The following is a 25,424-nucleotide window of genomic DNA, read 5'->3' as shown; positions in this document are numbered from 1 at the left end:
AGAAAATCAAACCTAGTAAGCAAGGACTTGGAAAAGGGTTGATCCATGAGCGTGACACTCTGAGTGATTTCTTACAGCGTCTTGCAGAATTCCAGGGTAATGATATGCAACTTTCTCATTTTGAATCTAAATGAGTGGGGTTTCTAAGGCTTCACATTTTTCTGCTAGACATGAGCAGCGATCCCGCCCTGCACACGCTTGTTCAAGCAGGAGGGTTGGGACAAGCTGCCCGCTGTTGCTGGGTGTCACCTGCCCTGATGGGTGAGGTGACCTGCCAGGATGTGCAGGACAGCCACCTGCTTTTCTTCCCCTGCTTTGCTTTTCAAAGGTGCTTGTGCTTTGGCTTTGGACGTCTGAAGATTTACATTGAAAGTAGTTACTGTGAAGACTTCTGAAGCAAACCAAATGATATATTTTGGATCCTTCAAATATTAATGCAGTAGGAGATCCAGAAAGAAAAGTGATCCTAGTGCTAGAAATTTGGGAATTGTGTGGAACTGAACAGTGGGGAATGCTTTTCAGCATTAAGCATGAGATTTCTCAGAGACTTGATGTCATGTGTTGATTGCCTCGGGTTTCTTCTGCTGCACGTTTAATTACGTGTGTAAGTTTAAGTGTCTGAGTAAGGAGCTTCTCCAAGCTGGCAGATGCAAGTGGGAGTTTCTTAACAGCTCCGTGTTCTTGCAGAGGCTTTAACTGATGGTCTGTAATAAATATGTAGTTATAGGCATACGTGCTCCCGTCTTGAAAACAAAACTGGGAAAACTATTGTTGAGAAGGATTAAATTATTATTTTAAGGTAACTGCAGCATTCCACAAAGAAATAATAATTAAAATAACAACTGCCTGCTTTCTGGCAAAGCCGTCTGCACCACCCATTTCCATGAATTTGTATTCAAGGTGGGGGATACAAGTCTTGGTCGGAAGGAAAAAAAAAAAGTTCTTTCTAAAGATCCTTAGTAAATAACCAGCTTCAGGGTTCAGTGAACAGCTTAGACAAGCTGCACATCAGATAGAGCCAAGATGTAATTGCAGCATTTAAATAAAAGTTTGGTCACATTTTTAAAGAGCTCTCGTGGTTTGCTATGGAAAATGGAGGTTAGTTACACATCCTCCTAGGGAAAGAGATGCTTGATTTCAGCATTGGGTGGTGTCGATCATATTTAAGTCATACAAATTTATTTCAAGGAAGCATAAAATTCTGGTCTCAGTGATGTTGGTACAGACGAATAGTTACCAAACTGACAGAGATGGAGATGCGGTCCTGCAGCTCTTATTTGCCCTGGACTATTTAACTGTGTGCTCACTTTCCCTGGCAGCACACTGACATTTCCTATTCATGGAGCTTGATGATCAGAGTGAGTGCTTCCCATAAGCAACCGGCACAGAAATATTTTCATGTGGACAATTTGCCCCAAAATTTTTGTGGCTACTGAATGTTTAGATGGGCTTCTAAATTCTCTAGTTGTTTTTGCAGCTGACTAAATAAATTGGAAAGCAGCCAGAGAGACAGCAGAGTCCAGTGGGTAGTTCAGCAACAATAAAAGGCTTCAGAGAACTTTATCAAAGCTTCCATTAACCCCCTGCTGATGTCCTCAAACAGGATTTTTTTGAGAGAGTAGAAACACAAAAGCTAGGCTGCACAACTGCCCCTGTGTGTCCATTCACTGTTTTTAAATCCACACAGTTACTAATTAAAATGCCATGCAGAGTAGCACAAATAAACATCACTAGTCCCTGAAGCCCAAAAGTTTCTGCATTGGCTCATAGTTTGGAGGGCAGGATGCTGAACTGACCCCAAAGGGTGGGTGAAGCAGCCCATTCTGGTTCAAATATTCTGTCCTTGTGAAATGTGTGTCAAGTCCATCCATATGCATGAAATCCCACTCCCAGAATGCCATCCCAGGGCAGCCCGTTATATTTTATTTATATGTTGCACAGCGTTACGCTAAACCATGAAGGCTAAATAGAGCTGTGGCATGCCTGCTTGGCTCCCTGTAATCATGTTTGCTAGATTCTGGTGGACATCAAAATGCTGAGCACACGAGTGAATACTGCTTCTTTCATTGAGAAATGTCACTTCAGATTTAGCCCCACGTGTGAACTGGTGTGCAGGGAGCGCTTTATTATCATGGCAGGGCTCCAGTGGGCTTCCCCTCCCAAACACAGTGGGCAAATGCGTAGCCTCTCTCTGTGTGCACTTGAAGGATTTCATGGCGTCTCCTTAGATTAAGGTAATCTGCCTTCATTACTAAATTCAAGAACCAGAGCCCCAGAACTTCAAGTGCACCCTGGGAATGGATTCAGGGTCTCTGAAAGCTGTGGTTTGGAAACTAGTGATAACAAAAGTTGACCATGGCTTTGTATTTACTTTTTTAAATGCAGTCAAAAGAGATGTAGGAAGCTCAAGCATTTGTATTTTATTCCTGTGGTCATTTGTATTTCAAGCTGTCCCTTATGGAAAAATCCTACTGTTAATTTAAAAGGAAATTATAGCTTTTTGTCTCAGCCTTCTGAACTGTTCCTGCAGAGTTTATTAGGACTTTTATCCCTGCTATCGAATTCTATCACCTAGTCTTAAAAAGACAATTGACTGATTCTGATTTTTTTATTAAATTCTTCTACTGCTCCATAAAATATCTTTGGTTTTGTCTGTATTAAAATCCATTGAAAGTATCCATGGATTATTACAGTCAGAAAAACCCTTAAACTGTTATGTGCTTTGGATATAAATGTCTTCCAGTTCCATAGATTACCAAGGCCTAAAAGGAAAGCACTGAAATTTTTAATTGGCTTTTTATTATTTTTAATTTTCCACGTTGCCATTAAGTGGTCTGACCGAGAGAGAATAGAACAAGACAGTTTTGACTAAGCAAAACAGGAAAGTATAGTGGGCTGGAAGAGGTGTCTCGTATATGAATTGAGTTTTGTGTGCTGTCCCATTTATTTTAGCAAACAAATCAAGGAATGATCTGGAGACAACCCCGCTACAAGGGCTCCCTGGGAAGATTGCGCTTGTCTCGGTAACAGACTGCGTTCTTTAAATCTGTCCTCTGAATCAGCCCCAATTTATCTTTCCAGCATAAAAGGGAATGCAGATGGAGTAGCCGCAGCCTCCCTTATAGTTTATCAGGATATTGTGCATGCACATAAATAAGGCAGAAAGTGACTGGAATGTGTAAGTGGCTGAGTGTTAAATCCCGAATTTTTCATGCTCCCTGGCACTCAGGGATGGAGCAGCCAAGGGGAGTCCTGGAGGAGCTGCAGGGATTTGTGGGCTCTCCGTGGCTCTCCAGACAGGGGGTGCAGACCCAGTGGTGCCTTTGCAAGAGCCTCTTGCTTTTCACTGCTGCCTGTGCTGACGGTTAAAGCTGTAATTGTGGAAGGACTGGGAAAAAAAAAAATGATGTGAAAAGGGTGGACTGGCTCAAAAGGAGACTTCTCAGCACTGCTTGCACAAGTGGCATTTTGCTTTAACCGGAGAATATTTTTATTCATATTTGTTGCACTGACAAGCTGCACGCAGAAGGGCTCTGTAGCACAGGACTTCCCTAGCTTATTTTTGGTCTGAGTGATCCTTAAATGGAAGGTACCAGCTTCACCTGGATTAAATGAGAAGATGATAAATATTTGGACCTTGATGACAAAAATGAACTAAAACCGTAACAGTGAACCTTTCAGGGAGGAGAGAAATAACATTGAAAGAGGGTTTGCGTGCTGTTGCAAGAAGAAATTATTTTTGAGCTGCAGGTTTTGAAGGAAACTTGTTTTAACTTTCAGTCCATATCCTGTGCATGTCTCAGTTCCACCCTGCAGTACCCTTAGGAGCCCTGGCTGAGGTGGGGAGGAAAGTCCTGATGGAGAAATCACCTCAGGAGCTGGGGTGGGCTCCTCTCAGTGTCATCCTATCTGCTGGAATACGGGACTGGAAACAAAGGTCCGTATTCAGAATACAGACCAGTCTGTTCGACTGCTGCACAAATTATTGTTTTCATGGGCTTTTATTTGCCCTACTCTTCCAGAATATAAATCTGGCTGGTCTTCATACAGCTCAACATCCTCATAAGCTCACAAGGTTAATTTTTATTTTTTTTTAATTTTTATTTATTTATTTTTAGGATTGAAATTTTTCAGACTTTGTAATGGCACTTGCATTGCACAGGAAACCAGTTATTCTTTGGAGTGTTTTACACTGAGGCTGTCACCTTTAATATTTAATTGCTGATTCCACTTGGGGTTTTTCCAGTTGACACAGTTTTAAAACAAATAATGCACTGGTTTTCAGTATCCAGCATAAAACCAAAATAATGAAACCCCTTTATAAGTTTAATTATGTGCCACCTATGATGTAATTGGCTACTGACATCATGAACTAAGATTTTAATTTTAAGGTTTATGTGTTTCAGGAAGCTTAGGACTCTTCCCCAGTTTGTACCTCATCACTTTTTTTTTGTTTTTTTAATGAATGGCAAACATAGGTAATTTTGCTTTTTGCAGCAACACTGTGTGCAGAACTTTTTCTCTCTCATTGGGTCTATTAATGATTTTTAATTTCCTGAACAAATCTGCCTGTTGTGGGTGAAGGAAAGGGGGTTTGATTCAGTTCCAGTGAAAGGACCTGGTGGGAGAGCTCCAAGTGTGAGTTAAGTGTGCTGCAGTCTGATTCTCCGTGGTACTTTCCAAAAGCACAGGGTATCTTTGTTCCCTGGAGAAGAGATACTTTGGTGGGGGAGTACGGCAGAGTGTCTTACAGCATTCTGGAAGAACGGGGATCTCCAAGTGCTGTCAGAGCAGTGTCCTTCACAAAGTGCTACTAACCTGAGCTCAGAAAACCCAAACCTTGATTCAGTCTCAAGCATTTCTCAACAGCACAGAGACAGATCAGGTGTTATGTCAGATCCATCTAACCTTAGTACAGAAGGTACTTCACCAGAGTTCCAACTGAATGCTCTTCATATCAACTATAATTAAAATTTATAGCTTCTTCAGCTGAAATGTAAATACATAAATGCAAACCTTCTGCACCAGCTTATTCTGTGTGATGGAGCTGAAACTAAATATGGCTGAAGTTCCTTACCTTTGGTGGCTTTGAAACAATTTATGCTCTCAAGTGTCAAGATGAGAAGTGTGATTTTTATTGTTGAGTGAGTTGTGTGTTTGGATTCTGTTGGGTGCTGCAGGCTCAGGAGGGCACAGTTGAGACCCAGCCTGCAGTTGCTGCTGGAGCTGTGAATCACAGTGGAAATAAAATGTTTATAATTTTATTACTTTTTCTTCCCCCAAGAATCTTGCCATTTCTGACTTTAGATGATTGATCTGAGAAACCCAGATGGCAAAGTCTAAGTCTCTGCCATTACTGATGCACTTCAGAAGCCAGGATGAGGCAATGTGGCCAAATCTATTTATTAAAATAGCGAATGCTGCTTTAGCAGAATGAGTCATGCCATTTATTTATTTATTTTGTTTAGAAGATAGTTCAGTGTTTCCAAGGCATCTAAGTGGCGAATAGGGCAGAGGCTTCTGTTTGTCTGGATTTTAAAAAGGCTTTTAAGCAGAACTTTTTACAAAATCTAATATTCTTAATGTTGAAGGTAAGTGACCAAGGACATTATTTAGCACATATATATATACATCATCTAGACATCCATGTTTCAAGTAAATAAAAGGTAACTGTGTGAGAACCAGGAAAAGCAGCATTAGATGTGTTGCCTCGGGTGTCAAATCACACATTTGCCCCATAATGGATTAATTATGTCATAACTGTTGGAGTAACCACGTGCTCAGGTGACTTGGTGGTAAGTTTAAGAAAGGACCAGGGATCAGAAATGAGGTTTTCTGTTAATAGATACAGACATGGGGAGCATCAGGTGGAAGCTGTCCTGTGCCCTGTGAGACAAAGGGTTGTCCCTTTGGGCTACTACAACAGCAGGGTTAATATTTTTTGATGTTTTTCTGTGGATTATTGAAACACTGTTGTAAGGTTTGAAAGCTGCACACAACAAGTGGTTTGCAGGGAACAGTTACATTAAGTTATTTCATTGGTTCTGTACAATTTAAGAATAGCTTTTCCCCTCTTGTGTGTTGACTCATGACGTGTGTGCAGACATGTCCTAACTGGGCAGGAGGATGGCCAGATGAAGGAGGAGTAGCTGGATGGTTGTTAGGCTTGAGGAAGGGCTTAGAGAATGGGATAAGGGTCTCATTTGAGGGTAACTGGTGTTTCTTTAAGGGTAGCTTTGATTTCCTGGTGGAAAGGGCTGGGGGGTTGTGGAATTGGTTTAGAAAAGGCAGCTCAGCAGATCCTCCTCCTGTGCAGCGGTACATGGGTGAAAGACAGGCTATTTCTGGGGGGGAATTAACTCTGGCTACTTCTGGCTTCCCGGGAGGAACAGCAGGGCATGTGAGTGAGGCAGAGTTGCCCTGAGGGAAAGATGCTAAGTGGGGCATTTTGCTACAGACTACTTATTTCGAACTGTTGAGGAATGCTCCATTTCCAACATTATTATCCCCTTTAATAACTAGGGTTTATGGTCTCTAATTCCTCCTTTCAGCTCCCCCAGAGCCACTGTCCTCAAGGGTGCTGTACATTGTGTCACAGCATCAGGGGTTTCTACTGGTCTGTGCTTGCTTGGACCAGCATCTGAGAAGTAAGAGGATGATTACAGCACGTCCTTCCCACAAGTGTCTCACCCAAATTCAGGTCCTGGGGTCTTACCTCTAAGTGTGGCAGCTCTGGCCCACAGCACTTTCTCTTTGTCTGGACTGCCTGGCCCATTTTTTTCTGCTTCTCTCAAGCTAATATAATGCAGTGGAGCATCAGTGTTGGCTTCTTTAGGCTACAAAATTTATTGTTGTTTATACTGGGTCAGATTCCAAGCTCAGCTAGAGGGAAGAGTAACTGCAACGTGACCTGCTTTGTGACCAGTGGCTCCAAACCTGCTCGGGTCAGACAGCTGCTGACTAATTCCCCATCTTAACAAATTACTTATAGCTCTAGAGTTTCTAGAGGAACTCCCAGCTTGAAGTATGTTCACCCTTCCATGTTAATCATTCTAGCATTTAGAAATGTTTCGGTGCTGATGTTCAGATAGATTTTTATAAATTGCCTTCCAACTGAAAGGCTTGTTTTCCTGTTTGTTTTAAACTGGCATTCATACATACAGGAAATACACGGTATTCTGCCATGTTTCTGTTGGCAACTATTAAGTTATCCTTGTCAGAACATGCCAACAGGATTTCTTAGCAAGCTAGCAGAAAGAAAACAAGCAGTTTTCAGACGAAACAGACCCCATGCTTGAGTTGTAATACAAATATCTTTCTAAATGCTATGTAGATTCTATAATCTTTTGGTTTAAGGCAATCTTTGGGATTGTAAATTGCAGATTCAGATCTTTGGAGTAATTCCAGACCTGCATTGCATAAGCTGACATCATTATTTGGCCTTCAGAATTGGAGGAGTCAGTACCTGAAAATAGTGTATTGCTGTCAAGAGCTGGTCCTCTTTGATCGCCAGAACAAGCCATCTCCTGGGCATGCAAAATCTTCTTCATCCTCCATTTCTGATGTAAACCACAGGGAACTGTGGTACATCTCAGTTACTATAATAGTTTTGATCTAAATAGAGCAGTTCTGATATGTTGAAGTAGTCTGTGTTAAAAGTGACACAGAACTGGATGTGCAGGCTAGAAAATACACAGGCTCTTTGTGGATCCTTAGCAGCCACTGCAAGACGCCAAGAAATGAAGCTGGGCTTAGGTAGTAAAAGTACAGCACTCTAATAATCCCCAAATACTACTATTTGTTGCTGCTGAGAGCCTGGGTTTTCCTTCAAGCTTTTGATTTGATGCAAGTCAGAGCCAGCTTTTGTGGTTTGGCAAGATTTGCAGCACAGGTTCTTTTGGGAGAGGCAAAAAATTGAAAACTTTTAAACAGAGGAAATGTTTAAAACATAATAATACTGTGTTAACAGTCTTTAAAATCTCATTTTCTAGCCCGTTTCTTTATGAACACATCATTATAAACAACTGATGTGAGCTGGTCCCTAGGTTTGAGAGCCTGTCACTTGTTTTTCTCATAGGTCTGTGACTGGGTTGCAGAGCCTGGAAAGTAAGGGAAGATCCCTTGTGCCTGTTATTTTGGGATGAAGGTGTCCTGTGAGAATATCCTGTGGCCAAGTTGGTGCTTTCCTTCAGCAGTCTGATTTCTAGCAGCAAGGAGGGAAAGTTCAGTTCAGCAGCATTAGGGCTGGATAAAAGGATTGGGAGCAAGAGGCCAAGCTCAGCTGTCACCCTGCTTCTCACTGCGCCGGCCAGGATTTTCACGTGTGGGCGGAGAACCTTGGGCGCTTTACTCCACAGGCGGAGATTTAAAGTCTTTGCTTTAAACGCTGAAAGTGTGAAAATGCTGGCCTGAATCTTGGCATGTCTCCCTCTCCAAGCTGGGAGGTGTTCCTCGCCAGTCGTCATTCCTGGGGGAAGGAGAGGCAGACGGTGGGAAGACAGAGGACTTGGGAATGCCTTGGGAAGCTTCCAATGGCTTGGTTGAGCAATCAGGCCTCTAGATCCTTGTCCAAGTCCTAACATGGTCCAATCATCACTAGTACAAATGTTTGCTCCACTTTTACAGAGGGAATAATGAAAAAAGCCCCAAATATGCATGTGGTTAGTTTTTAAAGTGCCCAGGCAGCCCACAGACTCTGGCAGGTCCCTCGGAGAAGGCGTAGCTGTCATGCTGACAGTGAGGAATGGGAACGCCAGACTCCAGCTTGGCTCTTCAGACGTGCACGGACATCTAATCTCCTCACACGTGTGCAGGAGCCTTTCCTGTGCTTCTCCTGATGGACATACCTGGCTTGTACATATGCTTTGCGTACGTTTGGACCTGTGGTCATGCTGAAATGTTTTCTGGTCCTGGTGAGGCCACATCTGGAGTGCTGTGTCCAGTACAAAAATGAAAAGGAGCGACTGGAGAGAGTCCAGTAGATGCCACAAAGATGATGAGGAATCTGGAGAATCTCTCTTATGAGGAGAGACTGCAGGATCTGGGCCTGGTTGGTCTGGAGAAGAAGAGACTGAGGAGAATTCATTAGCGCAATAATGAGATCTCAAGGTGGGGTACCAAGAGGATGGTGCCAGGTTCTTTTCAGTGGTGCCCAGTGATGGGACAAGGAGCAACGGCCATGAAGTAAAACAAGAAGTTCCTCAGCATGAGGAAGAGCAGCACTGGAAGAGCTGCCCGGGGAGGTCACGGAGTCTCCCCTTCTGGAGACGTTCCAAACCCATTTGGATTCATTTCTATGTAACCTGTCCAGGTGACCCTGCCTTGGCAGGGGATTGGGCTGGATGATTTCCGGAGGTCCCTTCTGACCCTAACAATTCTGTGATTCTGTGAAAGAGAACTACCTTCTTTTTAATTTATTCTGGTATGTGTAACTAGAGGGGGCTGGAGATTTTTCCCTTGCCTCGATTTGAAGTCAGTGTGACAGCTAGTCAATTAATATGCCCTCGTACATGAATTAAATGATCAGAATTTGGCCCAGAGCATGGGCCTTCAGAAATTATTAAAACCATATTTGGTTCTTTGTGTTGTATATCCTTTTCCGGCTGAGATTATTTCTTAATGTAATTTACAAAATCTCATGTAAACGCCCACAGTGTTACAAGGTAAACAGTCCAAGAGAAAACCTAAAATATGCCAGGTTCCCTTAAATATGTTGTGTCCTAATCAAGATAAGATTTTTTAAAGGAAGACCTTTTCTTTTCTTGTTTTGATTTCTAAGAGGACTTTTCTTCAGTGTTAGATTCACAGAAGTCTTTTTTTTTTTTTTCTTTTTTTCTTTTATTAAGTAATTAATAATGGAGCAGGCTTTTAGTATCTACCCTGGAAGGTAAAAACCCTTAATCACAGTAACATCATTAGTGCTTTCAAGCATTTAATTTTGATGCTTGACAAAGCACATAGCCATTGATAAGAACAAATAAGTGTTGTGTACAATTGAGGGAATAAAGGAAAGCATGAAAACCCCTAAGCTTCAAGTAATTAAATTTAAATATGTTATTTGAATTTAGCTGAGATAATGTACAAACTGTGGGTATATTTTTCAGTCAGTGAAAGACCCCTTGAGTAAACATGATCCATTTAAATTCAAATCATGGGGAGTGGAAAGTAAACCCTGCTGTGGGTAAGAAGGCATCTTCAATAAAACACTGGGCATTGTGTATCTTTGATATCTGAGTACTCATGTGCTGTAGTTTTGTAAAGAGCTGTTTTCATTCATGGATGCCTACATGCCAGAGACTTTATTGCATCTATTTATTTCCTGTTTTTTTCCTCTTTCCATTCCCCCCCACCTCTCCTAATTTGAACCAGTAATGCAAAACTGACACTCTGCCTCTGCCATCCTTTAAAGTGCCTCGAAACTGCTACAATTCAGCACTTGCTAGCCTTGGGATATGGCTTTATGGCATTTGGGTGAAGTTTTTGTAGTACATCTGTGCTCTTTCTCTCTCTGTAGGCCGCAAGCTCAGAACTGAGGTAATAAAACTACTAGTAGGTGTTTAATGGCAGGTTATTGAGGAAGTAGATGAAAGAAAATTGCAACATTCACATCAGTAGGGAGTGGGGGTTTTAAGGGAGAGAAACTGCAGAGCTTTGAACTCAGGAAAGTTACACTTGGTGCTTTTGTTCAAGAGGAGCCCCCTTTTTAGACACCAAAATACCTCATTCTGTGAAATGGGCTGTTGTGGGGGAATTGGTGCTTGGTGTGTGCGCGTGTGGCAGAAAGCTTGCTGTTGTGATGACTGAGGAACAAGTCAATGCTTACTGCTCCTTTCCAAACATAAGGAGGGAGCAAGGTGGAGGAAAGTGCAAATAGTGAAAGAAAAAGTCATCTCCTGCTCCCTTCTGTAAGCTTCATGGGATCTTACTGTGAACATCTTAATTGTGTACCTTATTCTTTTTGGTCAAGCTGTCCTCACTGTGTTTTATGTAGGAATGTGTGCATCTAATGAACTGTTAGCCCACGCACATAGAAGAGAATATTCTGTCTTTTATTCTGCTTGTGATCAAAGCATCATTTGCCAACATGTTATATGTTTATCTTCACATCATCCCTAAGAGGCAATTTAAATGCAAAAGGCAGAAGAAAAAAGAATGTAAATATTTTGCATAAGCTTACTCAGAAGGCTGTGTCTGCTGCCCGGAGTGCCACGTTGAGCTGGCAGGGCTGATGTCCTCTTTGTCCTGGACAATATTGACCAGACTCTTATGCCCTTTGGTAATACATGTGCAAGGAGAAACTCTTTTTCTTCCAAGAAGTCCAGTCTTTCAGGTCAGATGGTGGATCCTGAAAAACAAGGGAAAAAAATAAACTGATTTGTAGGGCTTCTTGGAGAAATAAAAGGGAATTGGTAACAGGTTTGTATCCATGCAGTGGGATAACTGTAGTACCCTATAGGTACTGGGTCCAGTTCTTCAAGGTCCTCAGAGTTTCAGCTCACCATCCTATTGCACAGGCTGTTGTAGGTATGTGCTGCAGGGGTGTCACTCCTGAAGAGCTTCTTGCAGTTCTGTAGTTGGACCCTGGCGTTCCTAGGATTTCTGTATAGCATATGGAGAGGCTGGATGTGCAGTCAAAACAAAGTCAGGAACAAATAGCTCATCTGCAGAATCCAGGACAAAAGAAGATACTAAAAGTTAAGGAGAATGAATTTGCATATAAAGGGCAGGAAGGAAAAAAATAGGGCCATTCTTAAAAGTGTAAGGAGTAACTTTGAAAGTGTAAGGGGTAAGAGGGAATTGATGTACAAGTCATGTTTGTGTCCTGGAAGCCAGGAACATATTGCTCATTCCAGCATGGTGTAGTGCCTAAGATCAGCTGTCCATTTTTGGGAAATGTGAGAAAGCACTTGTTAAGCTATATAAAGCTGAGAGTCTTTCACAAGAAGGCTTAGTTAATATAAATTCTTCTGCTGCAAATAGCCATTTTACAACAGAGAAGAAATGTGTTTTCATACAGCACTTACCAGCCCAATATTGAAGGACTCACTAAATTCCAATATAGATGCCTGCTGAAATGAAATGGGAAACCAGGGAGGTTAAAGAGAGGATAAAGGGAAGAAAGTGAACTTTCTCTCTACAGTTCTTGAGGTCAGACCAGCATATATGACAGATTCTCAGGAAAAAGTATTGCTTGTCTACCCTGCATGAGGCAGCGATTAACTAAGCAGATTTCTCTCCGCTTGGTTTATCAGTAATGGCATGTGCGTGTGTGTTTTAGGGTAACAAATCCAATTTCTAATTTATTAGCTGAGCAGTATTCTTACTGCAGAGGGAAATTAAAAAAAAGGTTTGATTCTCTCTTGAGGAAGTGTGAGGTTATTAAGCAGGTTTGCAGTCGTGCCACAGATATAATTTGATGGAGCACACCTGGATCCTCCCCGCTGGCTGTGTTTATAGTCTCCTCTGTCATTCAGTATTTGCCTTTTGCCTGTGAGAGACAGACAAGAAAAAAAGAGATAAAGGTTTTGGAGGCATTTCTAACAGAGATGCCAAACTGTCAAATAGTAAATCGGGAAGCAGCTCCCTGATGGTTTCACATCAAGAGGAGACACCCTTTTGTGACTGCAGCATCTACCAGTTATTTTCACTTCCATCAGAGCTGTCTGATATGGTCAAGTAGGTTTGAGGCTTTCAACATTCAATTTTCCTTTCATTTATAGTGACTGTTTTATTTATTTGCCTTTCTTGGTAGTTTTCAAGGATACCTGTTTCAAGGATACTTTAAACTTTATAACATTTTCATGTATCATCATCCCAAAGTTAAAGGCAGAAAAAGAAACAAAAAGAAAGGGAAATTGGGGGAAAAGAGCAGCTACAGTGTCAGGGGACAAAAGAAGAAATATATTCAATTTAGGAAGACCTCTAATCTCTGGTTATACAGGACAGCTTTGTTAGATAAGATTAAAAATTTCATGAATGTCCCTTTTTATCCCTGGAGACTCCGCCATTTATACCAGCTATTGTCAGCATCAAAAGAGCTTGATAACAGCTGGCTAGAGATGTGACCACACAGCAACACAACAGCAAGGAAGGGGCAGCCGGGTTCATAAATCTTCAGAAAACCCGTTCCCCAGCGCAGCCATGAATCTGCTGCTATCACAGGCAAAGGGAGAAGGCATTGTCCTCCAGCCAGTCAGAAACCTGAACTTCAGCATTAGCAGGGGCTCTTTAGACAGTGCGCCGTGCACAAAGAGATGTTTTCATTATCTTCTTCATTGCAGCCTTTATTACTTGTACAGATACAGTTTAAAGGGTCTTGGAGTTTAGCTTGTTGCTAGGTAGAGTTTTTCCAAAAATGCTGCAGCCCTCGCCTTGGTGGTGAGATTCTGCTCTTTGTATTCATGGCATCAGTGCAGTGCCACATGGGACAGGGTCAGGAGATGCCATTTTGGCACACTGTGGATCAGTCTCTGGTATCTTTTGGCTGGGAAGGAGCTACCAAAGCCAGAATCTGGCCCTTGGCCATTTTCCGGGAACTGCTGGCAGATTTGGGCATAAGCGGGACAAGTTATGAGGCACAAATTGGCTCAGACTCTTGAAATACACATTTCCTGGTTTTAATGGGAGGGCCCAAATTCATATGTATTCAGCTTTGCTCTGGCCTTACTTAATTCAGTGTCAATGTTTTCTCAGCTTTAGAGAAAACCAGATTGGTACCTCAGGAACTTCATAGAGCCTTTAAAGTAAATAGCTAATGGAATAACATCAATTAATTTTAGTAGATGGAAGAAGAAAATTACTGTGGACCAAAATGATGCAGGACAAAAATAAGAGATCCTTTTAGTTACCATGATGTCTTATGAAGGTTTTTACCTGGGCATCATGAACATTGCAGTGTTTAGATAACTATGTTGTTACTTCCAAACCCACCTATCTAGTAATGTCCAGCATCCAAATCCAGTCTTTCTTAGAGATGATTAAATGTAATTTTAGTAGAGAAAACAAGAAAAATCTTTAATGCTTCTAATTTCCCCTCACCCCCACCCCCCAGGAAAAACACAGTTTCTGAAAGTGCTTATGTTGTAGAAGTTACAACTAAAAATGCATGTTCCTCATTAAAACGAAATTATTGCTTATAATGTTTATTTTTTTCTTTTGGCAGCTCCATCCCCGATTGCATTGATCCAGGCGAAGGAGATAACAAGGCACAGCGTTGCCTTGGCTTGGCTGGAACCTGACAGGCCAAATGGAGTCATCCTGGAGTATGAGGTCAAATACTATGAAAAGGTACAGCTCAAAAATGGACAAGCAAGGAGTTCCCTTTGGGCTTGGGCAGAGCTTTTTTGCTTCGTTCCACTGCAGTTTATTTCCAGATAGGATTCCATCATTTGAAACCAAATAGATTCAGTTTAATAAAATCCAATTAAGGATTTCATGCACTTGAATGGTTGCTTGAAAGAGTAAGACTCATAGGCTGTTCCCGCTGTATGGTATGAGTTTATTTTATTTCTTTCCTACCTAGAAACTGAGCTTTTATAGCAATCACATTTATAATGAGAATCAATAATGTTAGGCAGAAGTGAGACATTAGCTTTACTTCATAGACAGAAGTATAATAATGAAGTATATAACAGAGTCATAATAATAAGATCTGTTTGCTGACAGCTTCTGCTTAGAGTGATAGTGTGGACTGGCTGGCTTTTAATAGAGTATGAGGAGAGAAAATTAGATTCTTCATACTTTCCAAGTTAGAGGGAGATTTTATTCCTTCAAATAACTTCTCAAGTAGGGAATTATGAAAAGAGCTATTTTCTTTGAAGGCTCTCTGCAAAAATGAACAATTACCTGCTTTTGCTTGCGTGCACTGTCTCTCACATGCACATGCATACTTCTAATTTTTTTAATAAAAAAAATCACTTATTTGATTTCCACATACAGAAAAAGGCATCTGATTTGCAGGGAAGCTAGATTATTACATTTTCTGATGGATTTTTCCAGCCAAAAATAGAAGAATTTTTAATAATGGTCTCTCTGGAAGACGTTTTCCAAGTCCTTTCTTTTTTAAAATGTTTTTATCATTTTTTTATATGGCTTCTGGCTGGTAGGAAGAAAAAGAAAGTGCCAGCATGTGTGAGTAAAATGTGCTTGTTCATCAAGAGGATCCTATTTGAATGCTTGGCTGTTTTCCAAAGATTTTCATTGTGTGACTTCTTAAATAATCAGTGATATATGAGCATCGTACCTACTGCCTCATCCTCTTTTTTTGGCTTGCTGCGCAGCACACAGTGCTGGGGCATTGAGCAAGGCCAGCAGCAGGAGCCCTCGGGATGTATTTTGAGAATTCCTTTGCTGTTACTCATTGTCTTGGCGAGGCAGTGGGGTTCAGGGTGCAGGGAGGCATTTTCGCTCCGTCACCGCTGTGTTCTCGTTCTCGTGCTGCAGGACCAGAACGAGCGCAGCTATCGCATCGTGAAAACGGCCTCCAGGAACACCGACATCAAGGGCCTCAACCCCCTGACCTCCTACGTGTTCCACGTGCGGGCCAGGACAGCAGCAGGCTATGGAGACTTCAGCGGGCCCTTCGAGTTCACCACTAACACAGGTAGTGACATTCCCACTGGATTCTTCTGCTTCTCCTCGAGCAGAGAGCGCAGATGTAGCTGGGCTGTGTGCCGGGAGTTTCCCGTTGGGTGCTTGGGCTGTGGTGCGTCTGCTCTGAGCAAACGTTCCCCCGTGGCCACGTGGCTGGTACTGATGCCGTGGGGCTGACCCGAGACTTCTGTTTGGATATGCTGTATTGTAGATTCTAGCAATGGCAGTACTTCGCTGTGCCATGAGGAAACGGGCACCTCGTTAACACTTGGAAGCCATTGATGCTTGAGCGATTTTGTTTTCTGTAAGAGCAGACATTTGCACGTTTCTGGAATATCTTATTTCAAGGAGAATAGAGCTCTGTTACTCCCCTTTACAAGCTATCGACATAGATCAGTTAGGTGTCCTACATCAGCTCCCATATTTGCACTTTTCCTCTGACAGTTCTATAAAGACAAGAATGTTCAAACTATGTTGTCAGTAGGGCTTTTCACTTTGCTCAAGGAAACATGCAGATCTAGCCCCCAGAATGTTTGCTTTTCAGTGGCAGAAAGGCACTGTGACCAAGCCTATTTTATTTTGGACATGCAGGTCTCCTTAAATCAAGTTAAGGTCATGCCAGTTAGTGGCAATATCATTCAGGATGCTAACAACTGAAAACAATCCATCAGAAGGAGAGTAGACATTTTAAAATAACTTACTCTCAGTTGCAGAGTGATCATCTGGGCCCCCTGAGAGAAAATGGAGGAGGAAAAAAGTGTGGAAAGCAACTAGAAAGGCAAAAAAATTAGTCATTGTACACTCAGCAACACTGGAGGGAGAAGGAGAGGGAGTCCTTGTTCCTGGTGAACTGAAGTTCCCCAAACCGTTATCAAACATCGTGTCTTCAGCTCCTTAGCACCCTGTTGGAAAATTGTGTCAAATGACTATATAATAAAGGCCTGAAAGTAGATTTGAGTGCTACTCTAAACGGCCTTCACAAGGTAGAAAGCTCATTGACTGCTACCTAGGTTGATTTTTTGAGGTTGTCTGACACAAATGCTCCTTTTTCTGTTTTCAGTTCCTTCCCCCATCATTGGCGATGGTACCAATCCCACAGTGCTTCTTGTTTCAGTGGCTGGCAGTGTTGTTCTTGTGGTCATTCTCATTGCAGCCTTTGTCATCAGCAGGAGGTAAGAACTTAAGCTTCTCTCTCCCTCTCTCTTTCATCAGAGAGCTTTTTGTCTCCTCCAAACAAAGCTAAATTCTTGATTAGCATCATAAACAGTACATTTGCATTACAAGCCTTCTCCCGTGTAGCTTTGATCTTCTCGACATTAGTACCAAGCAGCATGTGATGTAATGGCAATAGTTCCAGCTCTATTTGCCCTTCAAATGCAAAGCTGATTCCAATAACTGGCATTGAGAAGCAAGCCAGCTAGAGATTTGTGGTTAGTGTAATTTGAAGTTAAGTTTAATGGGTATGGGTACAGTAGATTTTCTTGGACTGACTCCTGATAGACAGGGAATAAACAACGGCAGTTTTGTTAACTAAGCCATCAGACTGCTAAGCCTGTGATTTTTGTGTTGGTCTAGGAGTCTGTACTAGTCCTTCCTGTGTGAGGGGATTTGAGAGTAAAATGGAAGCCACAATCATTCAGCATCAGATGCAGTAACACAGCAGAACTGGCTAGATGGTTATTTCATCGATGCAGCACCATGATCTTCTACCAAGTGCTTGCTCATTCTCCCAAATTCAACCCAGGCTCAGGAACAATCCTGTGAGTGGGAGGACAGTGTAGCAGAAACACAGTTTGAGTGTTTCTGTCTTCATCTTTGTGTTCAATCTCATTTAAAAAGATCAGCGTGATCTTGCTTCAGTGTAATTTTGAGATAAAACTGGTTGTATCATTACTGCATCTGAAGCTTGGGATCTGAGGGATACACATTTTGTCAGTCTCTGTTGGTCAGTTTAATGGCATCAGCTGTAAATGCAGCCAAACTCCTCTTTATTTGCTCTCTTTAAATTGTTCTAGAGAGCAGTTAAGTGACTGTGGCTATAATATCTGGAAAGCAGACATGCATTGTGATCGCTTTCTGTGGGTGTTCAACTCAAAGCCTCCATGCTGGCAAGAGGAAAGAGGAGCAGAACATATGAAAATGTGGTGTGGAGAGACAGGTTTATTAAAAGCCATTGCAACAGAAAATAGCATCACTGAGCTTGATGACTTAATCTCCTCTCCGCTTTTATTGATCACTTTATTATTTAAGGTAGGATTGATAGCAGGATACATTGGATTTCTAATTATGAGTCGCCACCTTGGAGAATTGAGCCTGTCGAGCTGCTTTGGGATGATTCCTTCCTCTTCTCCCCCCATAAAAAAAATGTCTCTTCCCAAGGCTGATAAACACTGCTTGGTGATTGGCCCTCAATGGATCACTCTTTAGAAAATGAACTGTCAACCCCTTGCCCTCGTATTGATTCTCGTTAGGATCGGCCATAAAGCTGTCAGAGGAGAGGCTGCCTGGAGCCAGGTGCTGACAGGACCTGCTGGGCTCAGACAGGTCTGCTCAGGGCTGTCTGCTCACTTATCTCTGCCCACGAGTGTGCAGTCACACAAAGGCACCGCAGAGCAGGTGGGCAGCGGGCACAAAAGCCCGGTCCAGGCACTGGTGGCAGGGGAGATAAAAGCATCCTGGTGGTCCACGGGCTTGGGAATGTCCCATGGCTCTGCACTGGTGTCTCTCTGAGAGGCCATGGAAGGGGAAAGACAGAGCAAGATGAATGAAATATTAGGACAGTGAAACTGCTCTGTGCATGCTAATGCGTGGTGCCTTGCTAATTAATCGCCCTCAATACACAGCTCTCCAGTAGCTGGAAGCAGCTCTCAATAAACAGAATCTACTTTAACATTCACTGTTACTCTAGTGATTTTAACCACTATCACAATGTCATTTAGAGGTGTGGACCTTGGGGATATTTCATGATCTTCCTACGCCAGCAGAAGTTAATAGCAAAATAATTATACTTTGTTCCAAAATTACTTCAGATGAGAAAAAGCTTTTCTGTCCAGACAGTCCCAGTGAGAAGGTTTTGTAATCTAACCATGGTCTAGAAGTCATATTTGTACAATCAAACCTGTGCTTTGGCCTGCAGACACGGCCTCTCTGCATCCACGAGCCAAATGTGGGAACTGGGCATATGCTCTGGGTGCCCACTTTTGAACACTGGGCTGTTACTGGTAGTTTAGCTTCATGCTTTTTTCAAGACACTGCTCAAATCCCAAAATTCATCTTTACAGCAGAATTAGTCAGAGGACTTTGCCTTCAGGCAGCTCAAGCTGTTTGGCTCTGTCCCGCGACACGAGAACCAATCTGCCTAACGCTCAGTTAAACTTCCCGAGGTTTGGATGGGGACATCCATGGAGCAGCAAGCAGGACATGGTGTAGGTGTTCCCAAACCCTGCTCTGAATGAATGCTGAGGGAGATTGCAGCATCTCAAAATGAGCTGTAAAAGGGCTTGTGTGGAGTAAGATGGTCTGACCAAGTCCTCTGGTCATCTGAAACTTTCTCTCAGAAATTCTTCCAGCCAATACATTGATTTATCTTTGCTCTGCTGACACATTTGCCCACCTTTTGCCGGTGGTGTTGGAGCAGATGCTCTGCCAGGCTGGTTCCTGAGCCCCCCAGCCCCTCTCTGCGTGGGAAGGAGGGGGTGGGAGCAGGGGCATGGCAACCAGGTCCTGCTGTTTCACCTCAGTGCCTGCTAATTCCCCCCGCTGTTAACTCCTCTTCATCACCAGCCCCACCTGTAGCTCTGCCTGGCTCTGACCCCTGCAGTTCCTGAAAGCTTCTGTGTTCTTTTCCTGAATGCCGGCTATTTAATCACCACTGCCAAAATCCCTGTAATTAGGGGAGCCTGTGACAAAGGCTCCCTTCTGCCACTCAGGTGAGCTGCCCCCGAGGCAGCCCCAGCCCTGTGCCCCGTGGCGTGGGGCTCCTGGGCTGCTCTCCAGGACAATGGCACACAGCAGTGTCCTGCCCAAAGCCAGGCAGGAGAGGTCAACAGGTGACACGGCGAGAGGTGGAAGTAGGTAGTTAGTTTAGAAGGTATTATTTAAACTTAATAAGCTACAATTACATTGCTTGAACAGTAATCTCCTTGTTTCCCTTCGCTTTTTTGCTGTCTTTTGGGTTTTAGTGGGGGAAGGTTATTTTTTAATCTGTTGTGAGGGTGCCTGTACTTTTTAAAAATAAGATAAAGAGGATTTTTTTCTTTCTTAAAATGCTTTCATGCAAAGTCTGTTTGCATTTTGTATTTCCCATCTGTGCCTGAACATTAATAAAATTAATTTGAAGGATCCTGATTAAAATGCATAATATTCTTTTTCCCTTTTTTTTTTTTCCTTCTGAGAGAAGTTGTGTACCTGAAACCATCTCTGCAGTCCCTTAGTTGGCCTGGTGTTTTGTGGCCTTGGGTGAGATTTGTGCTGCCTCTTGCTTCTTACTCAGTTCAGTAGCTGGGAGCAGAACATCATCCCTTTATTTCACTCAGCTCTGTTATACCAGTGCTAAAAGTTCTGAGGCAAATAAACTGTTTAAATGGATGTTTGGATCCAGTGTGGGTTTTAGTAATGCTCTCCTTGTGATTGGAGCCACTTGTGTTTCAGTTACTTGTGTCGAGAAAAGAAGCTCCCACTGGTTTATGGTTGGATGTGTACCTGCTTTTTCTGTCTCAACACAAGTCCTGTCAATGTTGGGAGTTGTGACGCTTGGTTCGAAGATCAGGTTGTTTTCACATGTCAAACAGGATTTTTTCCCTTCTGTTTCATGGTTAATTTATTACTTTTTTTAATTATTGGCATAGTGTGTTGTGTGACCCAGCACAAGGACTCTGAAGGCAAAGGCTGGGAGGTGCCCTCCCAGCTGACAGCAGTGGGAAGCTGCTATTCCCCACAGGGCAGGTGCAGAGTGGGAAGTGAGATGCTTTTTGCTAAGGGGCAGTGGGGTTTTGCTGACAGGAGAGATATGGTAAGACTCAGGGAGATTTGCTGCAGGTGAGGCTCTCAGTTATATCTTTCCTTCCTATTATCTGTGAGTTTTTTGACCCCTTTTAACTCACATCTTACAGGATTGTGTTGTACCTGCTCACATTTCCCTCTTCTCCTTATTCACCATTTTCAGCCTACTAATTAACCCAGTGTCACCCTGGTGTCCCTGGCGGGCCTGGTTGTCCCCTGCCCCACTCCAGGCAGCAGCTGCACATTGCTGCCAGTGCCAGTCTCACCTCCTGCTCTCCTGTTCTGCATTCCCTCTTCTCTCCACCCCAGCCTCTTGCCAGTCAGCTCTCCTGGGTCTGACTGGGAAATTTGGTTTTCCCAGGAACAGACAAACTGAGAGTAAGCAACAAGCCCACCTCTTCAGCAGTATCTGTTCTGTGCTCGATCCTGAACGTTCAAGGATTGATGGGTAAAAGCCCAAATTCATTTCCCTCCATCTACATACCACTGTATGCTGGGGAATCTCAAATTCCTACACATTTGGCTGAGCAGACTCCTAAATATCCTCCCTAATGGACTATCTTCTTGTGCTAGCTTCTCATCGTGCTCCTTGTCCATTGAAGCTGAAAGCTGAACTAATTAAATACATAGCTGGATTACAATATCACAGGTGTAGGTGTAGAAGTAGTAATCTATAGAATTAACATACTCTGCTATGCTATTGCCTCCAGCTCAGAGAGTTAGTAGAGGAGCTCTGCCATCAGGAGTTCTTCAGCCCCTTCAATTAAGCAGTGATTAAAAAAATAAGCAAAATCCTCGGGATCTTAATTTTTGATGGTCAAGGTTGGTGGTTTTTCTTTTTTTTTCTGCTGAGATCCTGATTTCCGTGTTAAGAGACTTATTTCCAGTTCTAAATGTGCAGTTAAATAAGTGTATTGATGTTGGTATTTGCCTAATGATGTTTGAAAGTCAATCTACCAAAACACCTCCGTTGCAGCATTTAAATCCCTGTGTGATAGAACTAAAAAGCAATTTGGCCCCTCAATTGCAAAAGGAAGTTTGAAGAAAAAGTAGCCGAAGCACGAACTCTTTTTTTTTTTTTTTTTCTTTCTTTAAATGCTGAGACACAAATAGATTTGTATTTCCTTTGATGCTTGGCTGATGCCAATACCAGGTGGAGGAGTGTGAGGAGCCTCCTGTCCTGGCTGTGTGCTGTGTCAGGACGACCAAGCTTGTTTCAGAGTGAGATCCTGATTTTGAGCTCACCTGCAGTGTTTTGTTCTGACAGGCGCAGTAAGTACAGCAAGGCAAAGCAAGAGGCAGATGAGGAGAAACACTTGAACCAAGGTAAAAGGTCCTGCTGCTTGGGGGTTTGGTTTGGGTTTTAAAACATGGCTCGTGTTCTGGTGCTCGGGAAGTAAGGGATTGCATTCCTCTTGAGGCAAATAAGCCTCTGGTTTTCTCTCTTGCAAACATCCTGCTTCAGAATTTATTTACTCTAGTAACAGGGAAAATAGAGATATCTGAGTAAAACGTTTTGGGGGTACAGACAGGAGGAGAGTTTATCAAATTTTTCCATTGTTCCTTGCCATTGAAAGATACCTGTTCTTAGCCACTTGATTTCTAGGCAGGATTTTTCCTCACAACACCCTGCTAAAGCAGCTTCTGAATGGGCCAGAGGCATTCCTGCAGGAAAGGGAATGGGAACTTTGCTGCCTTTTTTCCAGCACTGAATCCTATTGTACTGCCATGTACCAAACCTAGGAGCTGAGCTCAGAGTTTCCTGGCTCCCACAGGAAAAAGGGATGTGTTTTAGTCTCACAGGTTCGTGACAGGCTGTGCTAGTGATGGCAGTGATTTGTGAAGCTCATTAATTGGCAAAAACCTGATTCCTTACATCAATATAGGGAAGTATTAAATGTTTACACTTTAAAATATTTCACTGGGGGGAAAAATACTTAAGTCCTTCCTTGCTTATCAGTCATTCCTGGCTTACAGTGCATTTTTATTGTACACTCTCTTTGCTGTTGTATATCATTAAGGCTTCAGTCTCATATGTTCTGTGTTCAGCAGCATGTAGATCAGTGACTTCAAATAAAACATTTCTGCCTTGCAGGTGTTAGAACATATGTGGATCCTTTTACATATGAGGATCCAAACCAAGCTGTGAGGGAATTTGCCAAAGAAATTGATGCCTCCTGCATAAAGATTGAAAAAGTTATTGGTGTGGGTAAGTGCCAAAACTTTTGCATTTCTTTTCTCGTAAATACACTTTTAAATTTGCTTTTAGGGAACGTGTGATCCTATGATTTTTGTATGACAGTTCTCCCAAATGTACTGACATAACAGTTTGACAACACAAGTGCATGCTTCAGGCTCATGACCGTGGATTCTTGCACCTTTTTCTTTAAGGGGAGTTTGGTGAAGTGTGCAGTGGACGTCTCAAAGTGCCAGGAAAAAGAGAGATCTGTGTTGCTATCAAGACTCTGAAAGCTGGTTACACTGATAAACAAAGGAGAGACTTTCTGAGTGAGGCCAGTATCATGGGACAATTTGACCACCCCAATATCATCCACTTGGAAGGTGTCGTTACTAAATGTAAGTAGGTCATTTTCATGACAAGTCCAATTTGGAAGTCACTGAGAAATTAAGTCTGTGTGGTGTGTGCTGGCTTCTTTTTTTTCCTTCTTACCCTCTTTCCTGTAAAATGACAGATGGAACAGATCCACTGATAGCTAATAGGAGGAAATCAGTGCAGGACAAGTCATTAATCTTGTTGTCAGCTATAAATGGGTTTATGGTTTCAACTGATACTCTATCTGTAGGCAGCTTGTACAGGATTTTTGTAGAGGGAATTAATACTGCAGGGGTTGGCTTTTTTTTTTTTTTTTAATCCCTTCTTGCTATGCCAAGCAGGCATCTTTCACATCTTTGCTAGACTGAGATGATTGTTACAGGATAGGCAAAAGCAGATGGTGAGCGAAGAATTCAAAATGATGGGGGAAAAATACCAAAACAAAACTACACAGTCATATGTTTAAAGTACAAAGCACAGATGTAAGAGCAAGCCTTTGAAATGAAGCAGGCTATTTTAGTGTGGAATCTGCTTATTTGTTTTCTCTGATTTACAGGTGTGCTAATTTCACTCTGCAGAATTTACCTGAATGATCTTTTTGTCTGCTTGGTTTGGGGTTCTTTTAAGTCTTACAGTGTTTCCTGTGCTCTAGAAGAGTGACAGTGCTTGCTGGGTGCTGTCTGTAGGCTGGAAATGCTCCTGTGAGACACCAGTGCTTGGGCCTGACCTGCTCAGGTGCCACTGCCACGGTGTGGGTATTGTCTCTGCTCCACTGCCATGGTGGCAAAGCCTGGCTCTGATTGCTCACCCTAAAAGACCCTTTGGATGTTGGGGCTCGTGCTCAGGGTAGCATAGAAACCAGGCAGTGATCTTGTGAGCTGTTGTCAGAGTGGACCTTGTGAAGCTCACCTTCTGCAGCATGAGGAACATGAATGCAGGGTATTAATAGTGGGAGCAATTAAAATTCAAGATGGATGAAAAGGTAAAAAGTAAAATATCACTAGAAGAACAAAGTACCTCTCATAGGGGATTATCAAAACCATCAGTTCCACTGTAAAACTCTGTCCCTCTTGAATGTGTAGTGAGAGCTGATACTTGCTCTGCCACTTTTGTTTCTGGAAAACTTAGCCCTGCTCATTTGTGTTGCTGTCTCCTGGTCTGCCTTCTCTCAACAGTTGAAAATGGCTCATACAGTGTGTGCAGTTTGCTTTTAAAGGCAAAGAGCAGTTTGGACTAATTTTGGCCATCCTTTACTGAGAGCCTCTCTCAAAGCTAAAATTAAATACAGTACTGTTTCAATTTGGAAGGTTTGAGTGTCTCTCTCTCTGGTTGTTATAACAAAGGGCAGGAGGGTTGTGATCAGGCCATAGTGTTTGCCTCCGACAGCGATTCTTTCAGCACTTCAGGAAAAGAAAGACAGGGGAATCTTTGTGTTGAAATCCCACTGAGGCTGGAAGCCCCTGAGCTGATACAGCTCCAGCACTTACAAATGATCGTAGGCATTTGCATAATGCAGCTGTCAGTGAATTAAAATGATTGGGAATTTTCACCGAGGAGGTGGCAGCGTGACCTGGGAGTGCTCCATTCCTGGCTCCCAGTAAGTGATGCTCCAGCAGCAGCCCGGCTCCGTTACCTCCAAGCTGTGCTCCTGGGGAAACAGGGCTACTTGAGAACACATTTATCTCCATTTCTCCATAGGTTTTCTGAATGCTGTGATAAATGAATGCATTTAATAAACTGAAAATTAAAATGTGAGATAAATAGTGGTATAGATGGGGGTTGAGAGAGGCAGCAAAAAACCATGAATAAATTATTGGCTGCTAGTCAAGTACTTTAATAATTGACTCGCTGATGGTAACTTCTCCCTCCTCTCTCTATCCCCCCTCCCCTGCTGAAGAAGTGCATGAGTAATGAAATTACATGTTAATGCACTGAAAGAGTCTTCCTTTTTTTCCTTCTACGTTGACATAGTATCTTTTGATTGAAGAAGGTTAATTAATACTCATTTAGCTGTATTTGTTCAGTGGAAGGGTTGCTGTCATAGTTGCTAAATATAAATGAAACAGTGCCATATCCAGATTTGGTTGAAGTTTTTCCTCTTTCTACCAAAGAATGCTTTCCTAGGTGAATTAGAGGGAGGATGGTGTTTTATCACACCCTTTTACTTAAGGATGTGCTCAGCCAAGGTCACTCAGCCCTTCATCCAGAGCAGTTTGCTTTATGCAATGCCATTGCTTCTCTGCAGCATTCAGTAATGGCATTTCATGGGCATGCCAGC

The 25,424-nt window shown here is 42.6% G+C and overlaps 1 protein-coding gene across 2 annotated transcripts in view; it reads left to right on the top strand.

The window, feature by feature from the left end:
• EPHA4 (EPH receptor A4) overlaps window positions 1-25,424 on the top strand; it is a 105,148-nt gene that overhangs the window by 63,466 nt on the left and 16,258 nt on the right. For both annotated transcript variants that reach the window (XM_040073804.1, XM_040073805.2), the window contains 6 exons: window positions 14,162-14,286; window positions 15,442-15,601; window positions 16,652-16,763; window positions 21,860-21,918; window positions 22,688-22,801; window positions 22,984-23,169. In XM_040073804.1, coding sequence (XP_039929738.1) covers window positions 14,162-14,286; window positions 15,442-15,601; window positions 16,652-16,763; window positions 21,860-21,918; window positions 22,688-22,801; window positions 22,984-23,169 — 756 coding nt within the window. The remainder of the gene's footprint in view (window positions 1-14,161; window positions 14,287-15,441; window positions 15,602-16,651; window positions 16,764-21,859; window positions 21,919-22,687; window positions 22,802-22,983; window positions 23,170-25,424) is intronic.

This window comes from Hirundo rustica, chromosome 10, assembly GCF_015227805.2.
Source record: "Hirundo rustica isolate bHirRus1 chromosome 10, bHirRus1.pri.v3, whole genome shotgun sequence".
Taxonomy (NCBI): domain Eukaryota; kingdom Metazoa; phylum Chordata; class Aves; order Passeriformes; family Hirundinidae; genus Hirundo; species Hirundo rustica.
The sequence above is the reverse complement of the archived record's forward strand: the minus strand, read 5'-3'. Positions and strand labels throughout refer to the sequence as shown.